This window comes from Macrosteles quadrilineatus, unplaced genomic scaffold (genome assembly GCF_028750875.1).
Source record: "Macrosteles quadrilineatus isolate MER2022 unplaced genomic scaffold, UCM_ALF_1.0 Scaffold_2__2_contigs__length_208266976, whole genome shotgun sequence".
Lineage (NCBI taxonomy): Eukaryota > Metazoa > Arthropoda > Insecta > Hemiptera > Cicadellidae > Macrosteles > Macrosteles quadrilineatus.
In genome coordinates, this window is record NW_026542595.1 from 173,990,524 (window position 1) to 174,012,935 (window position 22,412).

At 34.6% G+C, this 22,412-nt stretch overlaps 2 protein-coding genes across 9 annotated transcripts in view; both read right to left on the reverse strand.

Annotated features, from left to right (window-relative positions):
* LOC128986157 (ARL14 effector protein-like) overlaps positions 1-22,412 on the reverse strand; it is a 28,598-nt gene that overhangs the window by 927 nt on the left and 5,259 nt on the right. For 2 of the 8 annotated variants that reach the window (XM_054406334.1, XM_054406333.1), the window contains exons 2-4: positions 3,687-3,837; positions 1,839-1,935; positions 1,117-1,260 (exon numbers count right to left, since the gene is read on the reverse strand). In XM_054406334.1, coding sequence (XP_054262309.1) covers positions 1,117-1,260; positions 1,839-1,935; positions 3,687-3,837 — 392 coding nt within the window. Of the gene's footprint in view, positions 1-1,116; positions 1,261-1,838; positions 1,936-3,686; positions 3,838-5,942; positions 6,060-7,023; positions 7,381-12,000; positions 12,083-17,421; positions 17,522-22,412 lie in introns of those variants that run through there. The other 6 variants (XM_054406336.1, XM_054406335.1, XM_054406330.1 and 3 more) reach the window with 6 other exon arrangements.
* LOC128986156 (wee1-like protein kinase) lies at positions 13,454-17,302 on the reverse strand. The gene has a single exon (XM_054406328.1). It carries the CDS (start codon positions 17,122-17,124, stop codon positions 15,673-15,675), a length of 1,452 nt encoding a protein of 483 aa, XP_054262303.1. The 5' UTR covers positions 17,125-17,302; the 3' UTR covers positions 13,454-15,672.

Here is a 22,412-nt window from a genome sequence, read left to right on the forward strand (position 1 = left end):
TTCAAGTTTATCCCGTCCTACATTTTCAAGTTAAATTTCATAAAAATCTGACCAATATTACAGTACTCGACTCGAGTTACCGTTCTCGGACACACATATAAATTTGAACGAATAGTGTTTTTTGCCTCTGGGGACATTAAAATGAAAAAAGTCAATCGGTCCTGGGTCTAAGTCTTACCGTGCCACCTATGGTATAGCTACTTCCCTATAGGGAAATTCATTAAAACTCTAAATTTATATTTAGCAAAATCATTTTTAAGACAAATAGAATTCCGTTCATCACCCAATAAGATTCTGTTCACCTCTGTAATACTTTGGCTAATTTTATGGCTAACAGCCATACATTTTTATCATCAATTGCATAATTGATCTTGAATACTCGTAGTTGACATTAGTACAGTATCAATTTTGTAGTTCATTTTATTAGTTCAAAATCTGCTTAAAAACTGTAGGGACAATTAATTTGAGTTTTAAACCTTTTTGAAGAGAATTTTTGTACTCGACTCGAGTTACCGTTCTCGGACACACATATAAATTTGAACGAATAGTGTTTTTTGCCTCTGGGGACATTAAAATGAAAAAAGTCAATCGGTCCTGGGTCTAAGTCTTACCGTGCCACCTATGGTATAGCTACTTCCCTATAGGGAAATTCATTAAAACTCTAAATTTATATTTAGCAAAATCATTTTTAAGACAAATAGAATTCCGTTCATCACCCAATAAGATTCTGTTCACCTCTGTAATACTTTGGCTAATTTTATGGCTAACAGCCATACATTTTTATCATCAATTGCATAATTGATCTTGAATACTCGTAGTTGACATTAGTACAGTATCAATTTTGTAGTTCATTTTATTAGTTCAAAATCTGCTTAAAAACTGTAGGGACAATTAATTTGAGTTTTAAACCTTTTTGAAGAGAATTTTTGTTTTTGATAGCCCAAAATTTGTTTTAAGTTAACGTGTTTTATACCAAAATTGATTGCAGATAGGACCTTTTTCCCGGCCCCTTGAACAAGATACTGATTAGCTCTCGCGAAAAAAGTTTCTTTAGGCTCGCTTGCAGTTTCCAGATATTTTACTGATGAAAGTTTACAAAGATCACACATGACTCACCGACACTCGTGGCCGCATTTAGTCGAACGACATCTGGTGCAGGGGAAAAAGCAGCCCTCACACTTGTCATTGAGGCAGTCACACAAGTCCAATCCTGTCTTGACATGTATACCCTTCTCGTCATACACTGACTTCCGGGTTGCCCTGAAAATGTAAACCGATCATTAAATACCATGAGTACTTGGGACCGAGCATTGCTCTTCGTGTTCAATTCGTAGGAGAAGTTAAAAATATTAACATATGCCTAGATATGTAACATTTTCATGATATTATAAAATACAGTCTAAAATATATAATAAAATAAATTATATAGTAACATTTTATTATGCTCACGTATTGGAGATATTTACGCAACATTTTGTGCTTAATGTTTTTTAGGGGAATGTCCTTTTCTTTTGTACTGTATTTAGTTATTTACCACTGTACTGTAGATGATTAGTTATAAGCATATGTAACAATTAATTTAGTTTCATTCTAGTAAAGCTGCCTTGGTTACCTAGCTTTCTATAAGACCAATGTTAAAAATATTAAAATTTAATTTAAAGTTTTAACTAAAAACAAATTTTCCCAGAACAGTGGCTAGCATGGATATTGTTTTTTTATCCATGTGATTATTTATTTTTTTAGTGAATGGTTTTCAGAATACAAAATTTGTCAATTTTTAAGAAAAATCAACGGTAATTATTTATTGAATACTACTAAAAATTACAAAGTCTACTTACACATTGGAAATCTTTCTGTTTAACTTTCTTTGTTCCCTCTTGCTTTTTTCAGGATCAAAATTTTCCATAAACTTCATCTCATCTTCAAGTCTAAGTTCTAAAACATCACAAAAACATTTAAGAAAAACTGTAAGATTAAAACAAAAATTGTTAAACCAGAGGAATCATAAGCATTTTTAGAATTACAAAAGGTGTGTCTTCTATTTTGTCTTAAATTTCATCACAGTTGAACGATTTTCAATATTTGAGAGAACAAATCCCCAAGCAGGGGTTGTCAATTTGATTTAAATGCAAATCACGTAAAAATAATTTGCACTCTTATTTTTTGCTCGCCATATTTCACACGTTTTGATACATACGTAAACTAAAACTGTCATGTTTAAAAACGCTACCCATGCATGAGGGCTATTCAGAAAGTAAGGAACATTATCTGACGCAAGCATCCATCTTGTTCAGACATGTTCACCTCAATGTCAGCCCAACTGTTACAGCTGAAGTGTCATTGCCGCTGCCTGTTGTCGTAATATTCAAGTTTAAAATGTGAGCAATTAAATTTCCACTCGAGGTGCAAGCATCATGTTAAAGTGAAATGGGGTTTTTGTTGGTCATAAACTTCAATTGTGTGAAGTGTACGGGAACACTGTAATAAATTAAACTCTGAAAATGGTGCATTAAGTTTCAAAGGTGCTTAACTAAGGTTGAAGTCCATTTTTCATGGCCTAAAATCACAATGTCAAATCAAACACAAATCTCAATCATTTATTTAAATGGTAGAGTTTTCCTTGACCACTCTACAGTCCAAAAAGACTCTATAGTTTACTAGACTTTAGGTTCCGAGGGCTTTAAACTTGATTAAAAAATGAACACTTGGTAAGCGATCGTTTTCTTGCTGGTGGCAGAATTTGTGATAAATAAATTTCAAAGCTCGTCCACTGTTAGTAATCAATTTGTTATGTGACTATGTAGAAAAGTAGAATTTTTTTCAAATGTATATAAAATGAAGCTTTTTTTAAACAAACTTGTTATTCCAAAACTTTTTTTACTTTCTGAATAGCACTCTCATGCTACAATCTAAAAAAAGACATCTATAATCAATAATAAATTAATAGTAAAAAAAATTTGTCAAAACAAAAACAGTGAATGATGGAATAATTAAGGAAAGCATGAAAATTAAAATAAGGAAAAGGAATGCAATCAGGTTTGAAAGCAAACAACAAAATTATAAAGCAACTAAACTTTAATATAAACATATAAATTAACATTTTTAGATAAAATAAAGGAAATTAAAATAATTCTTTGTGAGTTTAAAATACTGTATTTTTTTACTTTTGATGATTGGCAAGTCCGTTGGAATTTTACTTATTACTTTGTGTGACTAAAGAAAAACACAAAGAAGTGAGGCACAGAGGGAAAACACTTGGGACAACAGTGCGCTTTCAGCTCTAGTAGCCTATGTTGTGATCAGAAATACACTTAAGAGCCCGAGCGACAAGCACTATGCGGAAATTCCTCCAGCAACAGTAATAGGGGTGAGGGGTTGGAGTTAGACTTTGCCCCAGACACCAGCACAAGTGCTAGACACCACTTTAGTGTGCCATGTTTTTTTCTGTGCCCCACTTCTCTGTGAGAAAAGGTAATAACCGAACAGAAACGTTGACACAGCTAAGAATTTTACAGATTAGAATGAATTCTGTTATTACTAATCTTGTAAACACAACAAAAGTTATTTTTAACAATAAATTCCAATAAAATATGGACACATATTATTAATGAGACATTGATAGAGAAGTCATAAAGTATGGTGATCTACTATCACTATAAGATTAACTGTAAGAATAAGGTTGGTACCACTGGCCACGTAGGTAGTCAGAGTGTTACGAGGGATGCCGTAGAGTTCAGCGGAGCTTCGTACTGACATTCCTCCGTCAACTGCCTGTAGTGCTTGACGCATGCTTTCCAACGACCAAGTTCTATTCGATCGACTATTATTATAAGTCATCTGAAATCAACAATCAGGTTCTCATACATGAAACCACAGAGAATGAACTATTGTAGCCTTAGGTACCATAGATGAAGCAGAACAATTACTTAATCTTTTAGATATTATCATTTGAATCCGAATTTACTGTAATAGAGATTAAAAGAAATTTTTTGCAATAAATTGGTTTCCATATGCATGTTGAATTTTGTGATAATGTGATAGGCCTAATATGGGGTTAGGAAGAAAAAACACTAATTGAGAAGAAGAAAGTTTTTTTTATTAAACTGACAACAGAGTGTAGGAAAGACCAGTAAAATTTGTACGACTTGTTAAGACAATAGCTGAAATTCTTTTTTGAAAGAAGAGGATTTAGTATCCTTGACCCATGCAAGCAAATCAAATTCATGCTTCAGCAAGAGAGCATGATAAACATTCAAATAGTATCAAATAACTACAAACAGGAAAGTAGTGTATTTGGAGTATAAGTCAGACATCACTTGTTTGACCATCAGGGCCGTCCGAAGGGGGGGGGCAACCGGGGCAGCTCTGCCCCGGGCGCCGTGGCTAAGGGGGCGCCGAGCAGCGGCTATTTGTATTAAGATAGTATTAAAATATGAGAATGCGACTATTACTGCTGGGGGGGAGGGGGCGCCACGACCATGTTTGCTCCGGGCGCCGCCAACCCTAGGGACAGCCCTGTTGACCATTGACTATTGGATACTGAAGTAGACATCCCATCTATATATGGACCAGCTGTTGCCAATTTTTTTATAAAAAAAGAACGTAGGCTAGTTGTGTGAGCTAGTCGCAGAATGCGCTAGTGTATACAATTTTTCCTTATTTTTGGTTGCTGACATAGTTAATAGTTGGCTTAACAGTTGGTATAGCTCACAATAAGTCGTTCAATGAGTTTGACTTGGTGAAACAGTTTGTATGTTTAACAGAAGTTAGTCATTTAGATCAGCATAATCTGTTGGTGGCTCACATCAACTACGACGATTTTGATTTTAAAACTGGCGACAACTTTAACATGGGGATGGGATGTCTAGTTATATCAAAATTCCAAGGTTTGACATTGACAAGCAGATCAGGGTTTTCCAACTTAAGACATTTCTACTTGTTCTTGTAACCAAATTTTACTCATTCCATAAAAAAAAAAGATTGGCCCAATGCAGGAGGATGGAGGGACAGGATCAGGAAATAACAGAAATGTATAGACATGGAAATGTATCGTGGGAAAAATAAGATGTAGGACTGGACACATGTTGATAAAAGTAAGATAGTTCAACTTAAAGAAAAGGTAATCTTGAAGGGAACTCTCTAAGGAAGAAGACCCATATTGGGTGACATTAAGTGTAGCAAGACATGAGGAGTATGGGGATTGCAGAAGACAATGTATAGGAAGACTATGTATAGAAGACTATGTATAGATAAAGAAGACACTGTATTGGAGGCAATGTAACAACTTAGGTACAAACGAGAAAGTAAGAGAGAAAAAAATGTACTAATAAAATTAAACTTGTGAGCCTTTTGTGACATTAAATTAAATACGCTGGTTTGTCCCACTTAATATGTGGCAGCGTCTGACTTAAATCGTCTCCAAGTGAAACAATCCCGCCCAACACTTAATTGTCTGGGTAGCCGAGTGGTTATAGTGCTCGCCTTCAAATCTGAAGGTCGCTGGTCCAAGCGAGATCGTTTCCAGACCCAGATGCCAGATTTGTCATTTGGCTATGAATTAATGATGCTATCTAACAAAAACGTCGACGTCAGATAGTGCTAAGACCAGGGTTTGGACCGTTTCCTTTCAAAACCTAAAAAATGCCACTGACATAAAACACACAAATAAAATGAAATAAAACACCTATGATGTATTAGTCTAGTAAGCCCAGGTTTTCTAACAACATTCCTTAACAATTGAACTACTTTACATTACAAAATCACTACTAGACGGCTGTTTTCGCTACTTGAATGCTGCGGTATCTTCCCATTTGAGAAAGGTGGCAATGTGGAAAAGAAATTTGTAGTCCGGTCATTGTAAAGCAAATGTACAAGAAAGTTACACACTCAGGGTAATATGATGTGGAGTTAGGCTAGCAAAATATTCAGCACAAACATCTTACCCGTTCCTGGTTTAGTCGCTGTTGTTGAGTGTGCTCTGTTTCAGCAGAACTTTGGGTTTCCAAATTTTGGATAAGCAGTATTTGCCTCATTTCTGACTCTGGTGTTTCAGGTCTAGAAATGACCTGTTGTTCCACTTGCTTAATTCTCTTAAGTTCACCTTGATTTTTCAAAGCTCGGCGTCTATCTTTCATTCTTTTGGCTTTATAACTTATCGTTGAAAGATCAGATCGTTTTTTTCTAGGCATTTTAGGAAAAAAACTACCAAAATGATAACAAATGCAAAAATATCTCACAAAACAATAACTTATTGTTTGAATAAAATAAAAAGCTGATGTTTGAAAAACAAAAATGCAACAATGCAACAATGAAATAAGGGGAAATGTCATTCAAATTTATACTGTGTGACACAAAATGGGAGGCTTTCATTCTATTCCAAAGAGCATAGGTAATTTATTGTTATCGCATGGCATAAGCCCTCAGACTTCAGAGTATTAAATACCTCTAAGTTTAGTGTAGGCTACCTATGTATGATATTTGTTGTGGATTTAATTATTTAATTATTGAGTCGCTAGTATTATTTTTAGAGAGCAAAAGGATTGTAGTAATAAGTTTAATTACATTTTGAGGTTTAATTGCATTACTAAGGTTGATGTAGTTTATGATTACCGATTACCTATGTGACTGGAGTCAACTGTCAAAATGATTCAATTGTAAAAGGCTTGATGTTTGTGCGGTAAAAAATATACACGAAAATAGTTTAAAAAAATTGAATATGACAATTTTAACAATGTAATCAATAGAAGCATTCACATTTTCAGCAAGATATGCACTTGTCCCTCGCTTCACTATTTACTTGGAGCCTACTGATGCAAAAAAAGCCTCCTAGATGGCCGTTTTTGGATTTGCATGTCATTATTGTGAATGTAGGCCTATCCCCGCTGAAAAGATTTTCAAGCAATTTAGCCTAAAAGAGAATTGGCAGTTCAGCCATTGTTACAAAAAATGTCAGTAGGTCTACAAAGAAATATTGCAATCCTGTAGGGGAGCTAAGCTTAGCTAGCAATAGCATGAAAATCTTACCGATGCCTCATTTAGTTGACATTGTTGAGTTTGCTCCACATTTTCAGCACCATTTTGAGTGGCCGAATTTTGGGTAAGCCGTAGTAGCCTAATTTCTGACTGATCCAGTGCTTCAAGTGATTCAAAAATCTCTTTTTGTTCCTCTTGCTTAATGCTTCTAAGTTCCTCTTGAAGATTCAAAAGTCGGCGTCTTCTAGCTCTTCTTTGTGCTCGAGAATCTCTTCCAAGATCAGATTTGCGTTTTAATGGCATTTTGGAAAATTATCGGAGTAATTAAAGAAACAATGCTTCAAAAACAAATTCCCTGAGTGTGTTTATAAAGCAAACAGCTGTTATTGGAACAGAAACAAAGAGGAGAAATGCCATCCTGATCTGACTGAGAAACAAACATACAACAATACATTCATATTGATTATATTATCTTGGATTATATCAACAAGCCTGTAATATATTTGTTTCATATTGACACCATATGTTCTTTTTAATTATTGTGGCTCTTGTTTACTTTCTGACTAGTCTGGATTCACATTACAAATAAAGTCCTTATGTTATTGTTAAAATCTGACATTATTTTCAACAAAGCCAGCAGAACAAAGGCCTGAGGTTGGATTTTATAGAATATAATAGCGTTATCATGTAGGGGACATTCTGTCATTTGATACCAAATGTACATAGAATTGTCACCATGATAAATGCTATTGACTTACGGCATAGATAAAACCTATGTTTTATCTATGCTTATGGATAACCTCTGTTTTGTGAACATGTGACACATTGGGATTAATTTACCAATCATCCATGTTTTTATGTTATGTTTTCAATGAGGGCAGGAAATCATTGTTGCAATGTTGTTGTGCAGTATTGTTGACTTCTGGATACTGAAGGTGACATCTCTTCTATGACCTATTTGGACCAGCTGTAGCCAATTAAAAAATAACATTGTTGAAATGTTGATTGGGCCACTTATAGAGTGTGGTTCTGTTGAAGTTCTGTTTTCCCTCTTCATTATTGATACTTTCATAGATTAGATATTGGAGATGCTATAGTTTTGTGTGTCCTTTCAATTTATCTTGGTTGAATAAAAAATACAACAATCTTGAGCCAATTTTCTCTTTCTGAACAATAATAAGATAATAACAATAATAGGATAAGAGAAAAAAAAATGTTCCACATATTATGTGTACAATGTGTATTTTGTGTACTTGGGAAATCCCTGTTTTGAAATTGCACATTTGCTAAAATTAACAGGCAGGTTACACTCTGATGTTATGTCTAGTCCACACTTGGCGATCTGTCTCCGGAAACATTGTCAGCTGACTGTCTTTGTAGTGTTGCCTTTTGTATATAGTGATGTCTCCAGATGATCGGCCCGCTGTCGGCAGATAAATCTCCGTTTTTCCGGAGACAAAATACAGTGTATTCTTTTTTCTTATACAAATGGGATACACGGAGAAAAGATGCAATCTTTTGTCTCAAGTCTGCATGTGTCTGGAGATAGAGGAGATTGGATACAACCCGAACCCACTGGTGTTCAGTGTCAAGTTCAGGGCTGAAATTCTTGTAAAATTTCTAAATCCTGCACCATCTTCTAATCGAAGGTCTGATAAATAGTAGGTTTTGACAATAGTACGAACCTTCCTCAAGAAACTTGCGGGTCCACCATTGTCTCTTCCTCAGTACATTAGCCACATGGTTAAGAAGTAAAACACACACACACACAGGATAAAATCACGCCATACCAACAAACACTGGCTGGCTAGTGTGGACGCAAAACAAATCGGAAACTTGTATTTGAAACTGTGCTGACAAACTGTCGGCCGACTCTGTCTCAAAATGTGGACTTAAAGCCTAAGACACAATTCATTCATGTCCAACAATGTTGAAAGGGATGCATTATTGAAAAACATGTCAAGAACATCAACCTAATTTTTGCGTCAACCATTTGGTAGGCATAACATGGGTTTGGTTTCATGTGCAACGTGCCTCAGACTTAAAAGATGTCGTAGACAGCCTTAAAATGTACCCAAGGCAAGAACCATTTTCTAATCTACGTTTGGTTTGATAATACTCATAGCTATTTATGGATAACCTAGTAAGTTAATATCAAATTTAAAGTTACCAATTAAGGTACATACCTGAATAAATCTTCCATGTAATTTTTGTGCATTAATCATAACAATGTAACTAGAAAACTCAAAAGTTATCTAAGGAACCCCATGGTGCTCATTTACCAAAAATATACCTTTATCCTATCTTCAACAAATAAAACCGCATAGTTTTATGCCTTTATGGCCCTAAAAATCAATAATTCAATAATAAAAGCTTCAAAAGAGAGCCATCACATTAATTAAAAGTCTGAGGCGAAGGGAATCGCGTAGACCAGCTTTCGGGAAGCTTGGAATTCTGACCCTACCTTCCCTGTATATATTGGAAACGGTTGTATACTGCCAGTTTCTACATTCAAGGCACTACTGTGCACAGCCACGGGACTAGAGAAAGGGAAAGTTTACGCACTGTCCAACATATTAAATTGTAACTCGTTAATTTGATAGAGTAACAGCCTTTATAATTTAAAATAAAATTATCTATATATTTAATACGCTAGGCATATTTTTGACATAATTGTTTTGGAGTGGTGGTGATACCGATCACCATGTTCAAGGTGTCTTTAGAAAGGTCTTAGCATGTAGCTTTGCCATAAAACAAAAAAACTTTGGAATTCCATCAGGGCTCTGCCCCATTGGCCTTCAAAGTTCCCATGTTATTCTTAGGGAGAAAATTTTTGTTTACATTTAAACAGATGAATACTTTGAAATTGACACTAATATTTGAAACAGCTGGTTATACAAAAATTTTGCACAAAATCAAAACATAACCAAAAAAACGTTCGACATAATGGAGACTATAAGACGTCGACCAGGGCGGCCAATAGAAGGAGGCCGACGAACTTTAACTGGTAGACGCGAACGAAATACAAATAATACTGTTGTCTTTGATAGCCGAATACAGCAAGCACCCTTCTGTGTTAGGTTTAAGTGTGCTCTCCAACAGCCGCCTGAAGATTTCACATTCAATTTAGGACTGTTGGATAATCGCTGCATAGGTTGTTGATTTTGGAAGACAAGGAGGCGGGTAGGACTACATCGGAAACAGAAGAGAGAAGATATTAGATGAGTGGCAAATGCGTTGGGAGCAGAGTGTTTTATGTCAACGTTTTAAAGGTAAACTTCGGATATATACCTAACATCAGAATGAGACTGGAAAAAGATTGGGAGATGGGCCATTATGAAACACAGTTTGACAGGACAATTTCAAGTCGAATTTGTGAAGATTTCACATGGTGGAAGAGGAAGTATGTAGATGTGAAGAAATAAAAACCACGAGTCACGTATAATAAATTGGTCACTTCAAGAGACAAACAGGTGATAACAGGAATAAGTCTTGGTTAAGATAGGTCTAGAGATGAGAAAATAAAACATGATGAGTGACAAGGAAACAATTGAGATGTTTAGAAAAGTAGCTAGGGAAATGGGAAAAACCAGGAATACATATAGGCGTTAAAATTTTAAAAAAGAAACAAACAAAATGAATGAAAACTTGCCCATGAAGGGGATAGGAAAGGTTAGAGCGAATTTTTAAGGATCCCTATCGCTCAGGGCGGTATGGGGAAGGGAGTCGTGCTGTTAGGCATTTGGACACAATGTGTCTGGAAACCTGATGCGACTATGAGTAAGGCTATTTGTAGTAAACACTATACACCATAAATGTTGATTATATCGATCTGTTATGTACATCTTGAGTATTTCCATAATCTTTGAGTCGAATATTTTAAAGCCATCAGAAATTATGACTATTATTTGTTTTACAATAACGCCTGTAATACTAAGCAATTGCTCGAATTCGAGCAACAGGTACACTAGTAAAAATTAAAAGACACCTTGTCAAAGTTACAAGTTTTTTTGACACAAAATAAAAACACAATATCTTATCCATAAGAATGACGTTTTAGTGTTAATTTAAGCAAACAGTGTGATTTCAAAACCTCTCTATTTAAGATCGAGTGTTAAATTTGTATTAGTTCATGAAGGATCACACTTATTAAATTTCTATGGATTAAGTTGTTAAGTTTAATAAAAAATAAATGGATTAAAGCTTTCACCTTTCTTTTGTCTAGAGCAGTGTTATATTTCAACCGTACAATCGCTAGATCTATGACAGGTACAATAGCTGTTGTCACCTTATCCAGTTTTGAAGGAAAATATTTAAAATACAGTTAGACTTCACTGGGTTTCCTTTAACAAATAGTTGCTGTGACTGTTCGTATTTAACTGAAATGTGCGGAAAACACTGTATATCTGTGCTTAAGATCAAGGAGGCAGTCACAACCTGGTTCAATGCAACTGGAAATCACCAAGTTTCAGTTGATAGAACACTGAAAAAGTTTAAAAACATATCGGTTTCCAAACCCTTTCGATGCTAGAATTTTCTTTTGTAATTTTCCGAAAAATGCTAGTTATTTACTTCTTTTGTCCGGAAAGTGCTAGGCTTGCCACGGGGCAAAGCCTAGTGAGAGAGAAAAAAAAATTGGTATAAATAAAATTTTTCATCTCAAAAGTGCTAAGAAACGCCGGTACGATATAGCTTCGCTTAGCACTATTCGGGAAAAAGACGCATAACAATATAATGTCGCGTAGCACTAAAAAGGGTTAACCAGCCAAATTGTTAGGTTGTGGTCTCAGTCCCGAAATACCCAGTTAGTACTCTGAAGAAAACTATCAACTAACAATTGACTATATTTCCTATTGTGATCAAGAGGAAAACATTAGGAAACATGTGATCTTCTTAATATACAAACAAACTTAATAAATAAATAAAATAAATAAATACTTTATTGTCTTGACAATATAAAATAATATTTAGGCTATCGTTTGTTTTTCAATGACAGTAAGTTAAAAATAATTACTAAACACAACGTACCTTTAATTATACCTAGGTCGTCTTTTGACATGATGCAGTGAAGCAAGTCTACCAGTTATGCAAACCAACCATAAACAAAGAACTGAAACAGGCAACTCAAAAGATACAGAATTGCAAGAAAAAAGCAAGACAACAAAAGTGTAAAGAAGTAGGTACCTGAACCATGTGTTAGGTTTAACGATAAAATAATGACTAACCATAGCATAAGACTCCACACCATTCCATAATAAACATTTACAAACTGTACAAAATTTTAGATACAAAAATTTACAATTTTTCAGTGTAAGTAGTAAGTTTGATCCCCAAGATTAGACAGTATTTAACGTAGTAAATAAACTCATGATGCTACAGTTGGAAATTTACTGAAACTTTTCTTATTTGTGTTTAAAGTAACAAATAATGAGTTAAAACACACTGGTTTAACAACTTGGATTTAAATTCAATCCGCAGACTCCAAACCCATAATATTTTAATTAACTTTAAAGGTTTTTATAAAAATAAACACTTAATTCAAATACTGTATAAATATATACTGTCCTAGATTTAAATAAACAAGTAAAACACATTTTGATTGGTACCCGGTATTAATTTATTGTTTTATAAGAGGTTTGCAGCTTCTTTTCCTTCCATTTGCTATGAGCCGTCTACAGAGGCCTGTGGGTGGAACAATCCAGCAAAGCAAGGGGTGAGTAGGTAGCCTACAGTACAAGGATTAACTGTACATACTAATAAAAAGCCAAACCCATGACATCGCTGCCTTGCTTTGTTGGGCCTGAAGTCCGTGGCACTACCGACTGAGCCACCGACTCACCATGCAAGTTCTTTTTCAACTCAGTTTTATCTTACTTTGATATTATAAGAATTTTTAGTTCATTAGTAAGTTGTTAAACACATTTAAATGTTTAATATTTCAAATTCAAATGTTTAATTGCTTAACTACAGCACAGATTGCATATTGCACTTATAGGCCATCCAATTGTTTACTCCAAAATAGCCCTAAGAATGTTTGTCCAACATCCCATTACTGTAAATAGCCCAATTTAACTTACAGTGGCAGACCAAGCATGATAAAAAGCTGTTAAGTCTCTGTCAGTTAAAAATCAGCACTAAATGTCACATATTCTGCACTTTAACCGTGTGCTTCTTGTATCATATTTTAAATACTAATGTTGGCCTACATAGGTAGTGTTTAGCAAAACATTGATTGACTTCATGATTTTGTAGGCTTGAAATTAGCCAGTAAATTAGAAGTAAGATCGGTGAAATCAGTGAGCAGATCTCTAAAAGATAGTAAACTTGCCTAAGTTTTATAAATAAAAAATTATGAACAGCATGAATTTCTATAAGCTCTTATAGTCAGTAGGCTAAATACCGGTAATTTATCTTCACAAAACATTATCACATTGTAAGTTCTATCATTGTGTTTCAAGACAGGCAAAAAAGTACACACGACTTGTGAACACAAAATTTATTGAACGATAAAGAGATGAACAAAAGTGTCTTTAAACACTAGAAAACGGTTATACAGCAAGAGTAACATAACAATGTCTCAGTGAAACACATATACGTTTGCACAATAGGCCTAAGCCTAAATTATAAAAAATGTAATCCACTTATGATAAAAATAACAAACCAGAACCTTTTTAAAAAACAAAAGTGCCAAAATCTTATTTCAGTGCTATATATTATATTACCTACTACACATAAATTGAAATGGCTTATTGTAATCCCATTGGATGTAAGTTAATGGGTACCTAGCTTTCTATCCTAGATTAGATAGGTAGGGTAACATAACTGTAGCCTGAAAAGTCTGTAAGGCTATGATAGGCATGTCCCACTACTACCAAATAAAACTTGACTTAATTCCTTTGTACCTCGCAGTTGTTCAAATAACTTATGTATCAATAGATTAAGTAAACAATTTAAGCGTTTAAAATTGTATGTAAGTCAGCAAGCAAAACCAGTAAATACAATGACTAGCATAAATAGGCCTAGCGTTGTTTTAGTAAAATTAGCAGCAAACCTAATAGGCAATAAAAAGTTATAAAACTATCGCACAAACAGTCAGATCTTCAATTTTGAAAGAACTCTGGAACTTAAGTGTATTTGTTGATTATAGGCACCACCTTTATGGTTATGTTATGTTAGCAGCTTGGCTAAGGTAAAATTTTTTAGGTACCTATGGGACATAACCAAACCGGATTTAACTTTCCGCCTTTGACGTAAGTAATGCCTGTAAGCGACAAATACAAGTAAAAAGAAGCTGAAGTAACTCCTTTAAATTACCGGTATGTCCATCTGTTAGCTGTCTCTGGTAGGCTACCGGTAGGCTTATCTTAAATGTATTTTTAGAGTGTGAAACTTTAAAAATGATGAGATTAAGTTACTAGGCCTATTTGCAACCTGTTGTTTAACAGACGAAATTAGGAAGATAAAAAATATTAATTTATAAAAAGCATTGTGTTGAACAACTGATATGAATAAATAAAATACTTTGGTAATGTATTTTGAAAAGTAAAAAATAAGCAACACATAACTTAGTTGTATCAAAAAATTTAGCCAAGATTTAAGTCAAATGCTCAGTTTGAATAATTGAACGACAATAAGGTTTTGAGGGGTTTTACAAAATTACCATAAGCGTATTGTACCAATGTCTATCTGACATTAATTAATCTTACAACTCCTGATGACCTAATAGGCGTAATTGGACTTTATCCAGACATTTGATTAATTAGTGGGACGTACTTACAAATATTAACTTTTTAGCCTTGAATATTTTTTTGAAGATACATAAACTTGGCCTATAAACCTATAAAACACACATATCATATCAAAATAATCTAGCATAAGTTCAAATAAAAACCTTTCCATAGTAGGCCTAAGTTATAGTCTGTAAGTAGGCCTAACAAATGAATGCTTGAAATATGTATTAAGTTAGGCCTATTGAAGAGAAATTCTGACCGAGGGAGATTATTTAACAATTATGAACCAAGGACATTTGAGCCTAATATATATTAGCACATTAACAACACTTTGATAAGCCAAATAGGCCTCGTTATACATACATAGGATCAAAAGTGGTAGTTGAGTAACTGAACATTACTTGCCTACCAATATTTACTCAAGAGTAACTTCAATTAATAACTTCAAATGAGTTCAAAATGCTATTAGGTTAGGTAGCATCAATAAATTTAATTTTCGGACGAATGAGATGCAAAACTTAACTAAGTTAGAACCAAATTTTAAACCTCTAGGACTATTGACAACAAAAACACTGGTAAATCAAGTTAGGCCTGTCATTTGCAAATCATGTTAACTACAATGCATAACTTAGTTCTCGACTACCAGTAACAAACTTACTATAAACCAAAGATAAACTTATATAGCCTAGTCTAAATCAAATGTACAATAGTTAAATTACAGATTACCTGTCTACATAATCTGGTGTAGCGGTGCAGCCTATGATTAAGTCTTCATGAAAAAAACACGACCTATAGGCCTACAGTAAATTATTACCGTACACAAACTTCTCACTTGTACTTACAATTTCAAATTTGATAAAAGGTAACCATAAAAAGACTAAATTTGAGTTACACTTTCACCATTTAGGCCGATAAACAAAATGGAGGTAAAGGCCGAGACACAACAAGCCACAGTAAGTTTAGGCCTAATTTAGAACATTGTGCTATTGGAGCGTTTGGCTTTTTTCCCAACCAGACGAGATTCTGTAGCACCACTTCTCTTTCCACCGTTGGATGGACTTAGTTCCCTTGAATAATACCCAGATGAATCCACTCCAGAGTAAAGATGGCTGTGGAGCTGTCTGTGAGATTTGAAGAGTTCCCTTATAAAATATCCGTCAGCTTCAACTCGGTGTTCAAGCCTTGAGTTATTGTGGTAATGATGTTGATAGTAATATTGAAGATCATCATCAGCATGTGAAGAAAGAGATTGTGATAGTTTAAGCATTTTTACCAATTCTAAAGCAGAGGGACGATTTTGAGGTCTAGGGTTAATCATAGTTTTTATGATATTATTAAATTCTCTACTAAGATGACCTAGTGTCTTGAGCTTTCCATTGCGGATTTCTTGCCATTCCTCGCCATTTTTTGGCAAAGGGCCACCACCAGCGGCTTCGTACACAGTCAAACCAAGTGAATAAATATCGCTTCTATCCAAATGAGTGGGATTCCTATCCAAAAGCTCTCTGGGAATATATCGACAATCACCTTCTTCAATGTCGCTATCTTCATCCAAGCTTGTGACATGGCCAAAATCACCCAGTTTGAAAGTGATATCATCACTCCTTTCGCCAACACCAGAATCATCATTTACACAGGAAACTGACTTAAGAAATATGTTAGCAGGTTTGATATCCATATGAGCCAAGCCCTTACTGTGAATGTAGGCCAGAGCTTGAGCCATTTGTAGAAGAAGACTACGAAGCAAGTTTTCTGAAAGTTTATTACCTTTGATATATTCCTCTAGGTTTCCCAAATCACAATATTCATTTTGAATAAATCCAAAGTCCTCTTCGATCCAGCTTGAGAAATTGCATACAACATTCGGATGTATAAGAATACCATGGGCATAGATTTCATTCCTTACGATTTTCTCTTGAAAATCTGTTTTAATTGGATGTAATGTTTTTTTAATAGCATAGATACAACCATTCATTCGATTCAAACATTTGAAAACACAACCGTGGACACCTTTTCCTATCTCTTCCAAAACAATGAATTCTTCATGAAGGCGAGAAACGTTCATTTCCTTCAACCGAGGCCTTCGGGGTATGTCAGTTGAGTCGCAATCAGACTTCGAACAATCGGAATTGGTCGAGTCCAAAGAGACAGGAGGAGGTTGACTTATACACAATCTCTTGAACTTTTTCTGAGCATTCGCCTTAGTGGCAATAACTTTACCATCTGGAGTGAATGGATTATAGTACTCTACCGGTGCCCTGTCTACTGGAGATATATTTTCACAAGAAGACGCAGTTAGGGATAATTTACACCTATGATTGTCTTTGAGAATTGAAGATAGCCTAGGAGTACTATGATAGAACTTAGGCCTACGTATGAAGTCGTTATCGAAGTCACAATCCTCTTCATCACCACAATCCATTTTGAGAAAATCCACAATGGGAAGTGTAATACGACAAAACCTTTCCAGTAGTTAACTATACACAAATAATAGTCACTAAGTTTAAGCTAAATGGTTAGCTTTAATTAACTATTTACTCCCGAATTAATACTTTCGCAAAACAAGGAGCAGCAAGACAGGCGGCTGCTAGACGAATCGTCACAATAATAATACTGCGTTTGCCGCCAAAACGTGGACCTGCGTCTGGACTCGGACCGTGAACTAAAATAATATAAGTCTAATGGAGGATTAAGGAGATAAGCTTCATTAAGTACTTACTTTAGAAATCCAACAGCCGATGTATTTAATATTTGCTACAATATTTACAAATTCGGAGTTTTTTTTTTTAAATAACAACAGAATTGACTATATCACCACTGTTTCTTTTTCTTTAATTCCTACAATCCTACGTCTATATATAAAAAAAAATTACTCAGTCAGTGGTAAATCCACTGTTCCCTGTTCCACACTACTACTTATCGTAGCAGTCCTTTGATCACACAATCTGCATTCTTATATACAGTATTACCATAGATAAAACATACTCCCCCAAGTAGATTTCTCATCCTTATGCAACAGCTGAAGACAATTTTATTGTTAGTTCTGTACGGTTTATGTAGAGGTCGTGTTTTGTTTACAAAATCTCATATCTGGTGCGAGAGACAGCAAATGGAATTGAAACTTCGTAAACTCAATTGGCTACTAGGTACGAATTCAAAATTATCATTGGCTAACAAAATTTGACTGTATAAAGTTATGATCAAACCAATTTGGACATACGGAATTCAACTTTGGGGGACCTCGAGCAAATCCAACATCGAAATTCTTGAACGATTTCAGGCTAAGGCACTGAGAAGAATTATTGGCGCACCCTGGTTCGTATCCAACACTACAATTAGGAATGACTTCAAAATTAAATCAGTGAAAGAAGAAATCACAGACCTTAGCAAAAATTATCAAGACAAATTAGAATATCATCCGAACAGTCTTGCTGTTAATCTGCTGGACAATAGTCAGTGCATTACCAGATTAAAAAGTGTTGTGCATGTGCTGGACCTAAGCTACAGATTTCTGTAAATATTTAAATGATTGACCCAATTTTTGGCAAGACTTGTTGATGAACAGGTGCTTGCTTCCTGACTACCGTTTTATCATGGATAAAACATACTCCCTTAGTCTATGGTTTTACTTATTGTTCTCATATTTGAACAGATTGTAAAATAAATTCTGATAAAAAAAAGTTATTACAGTCATTTAAACCCACGTTCAACCAAATAATATGATCTAATCATAAACAATAACTTGTCACCTAGTTATATAACCAAACAGTAAAGCACAAATCAAGAAATTAACCCTAAAATAGTATAAACAAAATTTCGTCGACACTAGCGCCCAGTGTGGCGTACATGAACTAGACATGAAAAACGAGCTTCAAAATTAAAATTTACAATGGGATGAGAAGGTATTACCATAGATAACACATACTCCCTTAGCAGATTTCTCATCCTTATGGAACAGCTGAAGCCAATTTGGTACTTTCCTGTTAAAGGGAACATTCATTATTATCGATGATTTATTTTCGATATATCGATAGTTTTGTTTTCCATCCGATATATTGATAGTAACAAATTTAAACATATCAGCTGAAAAGTACGATATAGGATACAGTAAATAAATATTGTTCTGTATCAACAAACAATTAAAAAAAAAATATTGAAATGAAACTGTTCTAAATTAACCTAACCAACCAAACTTGCTGTAACATTTCACAAATCCGTTTGATAGCCTATTCCCCATATGCCTTTTCTGTTATCAAATGGAATTTTGAAACGGTAACTTAGCCTATACAGCAAGTTTGGTTAGTTATGTTAGGTTAGTTTAGAACAGTTTCATGTCCTAATCCAATATATAGGCTTTTGCCTAGACAAGGTTAGTTCTTAATTTGTAATTGAAATGCGTTTGAAGATATTAAAACGGAAGGAATACCAATCGTGAAGTAAAACAAAAATATCGATATATCGAAAATAAATCATCGATAATAATGAATGTTCCCTTTAACAGGAAAGTACCGACAAGGTAATTGTTAGTTCTGTACGGTTTATGTAGAGGTCGTGTTTTGTTTACAATTTGTTTCCTGTTATTACAGCCATTTAAAACCTCGTTTAACCAAATAATACGATCTAATCACAAACAATAACTTGTCCTCTAGTTGTATAACCAAACAGTAAAGCACAAATCAAGAAATTAACCCTAAAATAATAGAAACAAAATTTCGTTGACACTAGCGCCCAGTGTGGCGTACATGAACTAGACTTTAAAAACGAGCTTCAAAATTTACAATGGGATGAGAAGTCTACATAGAAAAAACATGGTATTACCATGTATTACCATGTATTACTTACGTCATATTACTTTTTATTACATTTTGATAAATAAAAATTGTACTTCACACTGAATGGTGTGAGTGGGCTTCTTACCTCTGGTTGAAAATCTGTAGCCTGTTTTGATGTAAGGTTTATGTTGGTAACGTTTTGTTGCACTAATACCACTCACGTTATATTTATATATTATTTTAGGGTGGATTTTACAACTTTTGCATTAACTTTTTGTTATAATAATACTGTTGTTATAATAAAAGAGTTGTTTACAAATAGATTGCTATCAAACTAGTTTTAATACATGTTAGATAACAAAAAAATTGTATCTGATAAAAATAATACAACCAAAAATAGTAAAGCAATACTGTGAAGTTAATTCTCAAATCAAAATACAGTTAATGGACACCAACGCTCTCAAGTGTTAACGAACGCGAATAACATACCAAGGAAACTTCGAGAACTACTATCATAGATAAAACGTTGGTTAGTCTATGCTACTATTCTAAATGCTACTATAATATATAAATTATACACGTTTTATCTATGCTACTATAATATATAAATTATACACGTTTTATCTATGCTACTATAATATGGAGAAAAAAATCTCGTTGCTACATTTATACGTGAAGCCACGATTACTAGAAAAAACCCGGTATGGATCATAAACATCAACAAATGACGTTTTTGGCCCGAAAATAAACATGATTTAACATTGGTTAAATGGAACTGCTAAAACATATGTTCAATGCTATTAGTATAGGATTCGGGCCAACAACGTCATTTTGTTTATGTTTATGATCCATACCGGGTTTTTTCTAGTAATCGTGCGTGAAGCGCTCAACACGAATCACTCTTAAAACGAGCTTCCATTTAAATACAATGTGATGAGAAGTATTTGTGTGTCACAACCACTGAGCTAAAATTGTAACTGGAGGTAGCACTGCCATGGCAGAAGTCTGTCAAAAGCGAGTCGCTGATTTTGTTAGGTTGGTATAGCAGTAAGTTTTCTTACAATAGCAATAACATGGCTTCTTATAACTAGGTTGGTATAGCAGTGAGTATTTTTGTCATACTTGAATACTTTTAATACTTTAATAATTTTCTTTGAAATGGCGACCATACAAAGTAGGTATTTTAAGCCAAGTATAATAATAGTTATAGCAATAATATGGCTTCTTATGACACCAGACTCACGCAAACATGGCGGCTGGCGACACGCATCTTTGACATTCAGTGCTACCTCCAGTTAGAATTATAGCTCAGTGGTCACAACCTTGGTATAGTAACCTAAGAGATCTCGAGTTTGTTCCTGGACAGAACTTCACCTCCCTTATAATAATAGGGATGAGTCTGATACAAAATACAGATCTTTGATAATATCATTGAACATCTCAGTTGTATAATCAACGACAAGTAATGTAATCAGGACTTGGGCTCGTGACTCGAGCCAGCTATTGTTCCAAAGGGTAGGAGACTGTCCCATATTACCACCACTAGACTGAACTCGCAAGAATGGGAAGGATTTAGTATTATTACGCAAATGTTGTGGATATTAAGATAAATACAAATTAACACTTTGATATTGTGCTTTCTCTAGACATTTCCCCTTAATATTATACATCAAATGATGTATAAATTACATAACGTTTTTTTCCGTCAACGTATAAAATGTATTTGAAACACGTGGAAATGAAATAAAATGTTTATAGTAATAGTAAAAATTAAGTAATATCATAGATAAAACATACTCCCTTGGTAATATGACTGGTGAATAACTGGTTTTAATATGAGCATGCTTCAATCACTCAAAATCATAATACAGTACACACTTGACAAACATATTTTCACATTTCCTAATTCTTAAATTGTAAACATTGAGCAATAAATGTTGTATATGATATACATTTGAATAATTGTCTGGATTTTATGGTAAAATAAATGCATTGAGAATATTCCTGATTTGATATTGGTGAAGGACTCTTTCCCGTAAAAAGAATTTAGAAAGTAAATATTGGTTAGTTTCTTCGGCAATAAACAGGAAAAAGCTCACACTGTTAACGTTTGCGTTGACAGAGAAGCAAGCAACAGTGTCACATTCTCTTTATTTCATGATTTCCCACTAATACCAAATCCTTCCCATTCTTGCGAGTTCAGTCTAGCGGTGGTAATATGGGACAGTCTCTACCCTTTGGAACAATAGCTGGCTCGAGTCACGAGCCCAAGTCCTTCAGCAGGTATACCGGGGGTGATCATGGCAGGGGGGGGACCTTTCCGGGGTGTGCATTTTGAAAACGATCGGGGTTGACGTATCCGGTTAACATCAATTGTAATAAGAAAATCTGGTAACTGTATATGATAAGTGAATATAATTATCTAATTAATACGCAAACTCAAAAATAACTCGTCATATCGACGAGTGCATGCTGCAACTGAAATTGAGTGTCCACGGCCGGAAACATCACCCCCCGGTCTCTGACGTCATTATGACGTAGGGGGTTGATGTTTCCGGGGGCGACCTTTCCGCGTCCCCATTCTAAGTCCTTTCATTAATCTTGACAACAAGACTGCTAGCCTAAATAATTTTGACATGACCCCAAAAAAAAGATCCTTTGATAACTAACAAGACTGTTTCCCTAATGTCCTTTTAAGGTTCAACTGTATTTATTTACACAGCTGATAGTTGATAATTAACAGTTCCTACTCAGTGGATAAACCAAATAAAACCTTATTCTTTTAAAATAACAGGAGGGGGACCTGCTGTGGGCAAATTGAACATTTTAATTAAGTTCATAACTGGTTTTCAAGGGAAAACTAATAATGTCCAATTACCTTTTATTTTTTATATTATGTGGTTTACTAATTGTACACTATGCAGTGGGTTAGCCAGGT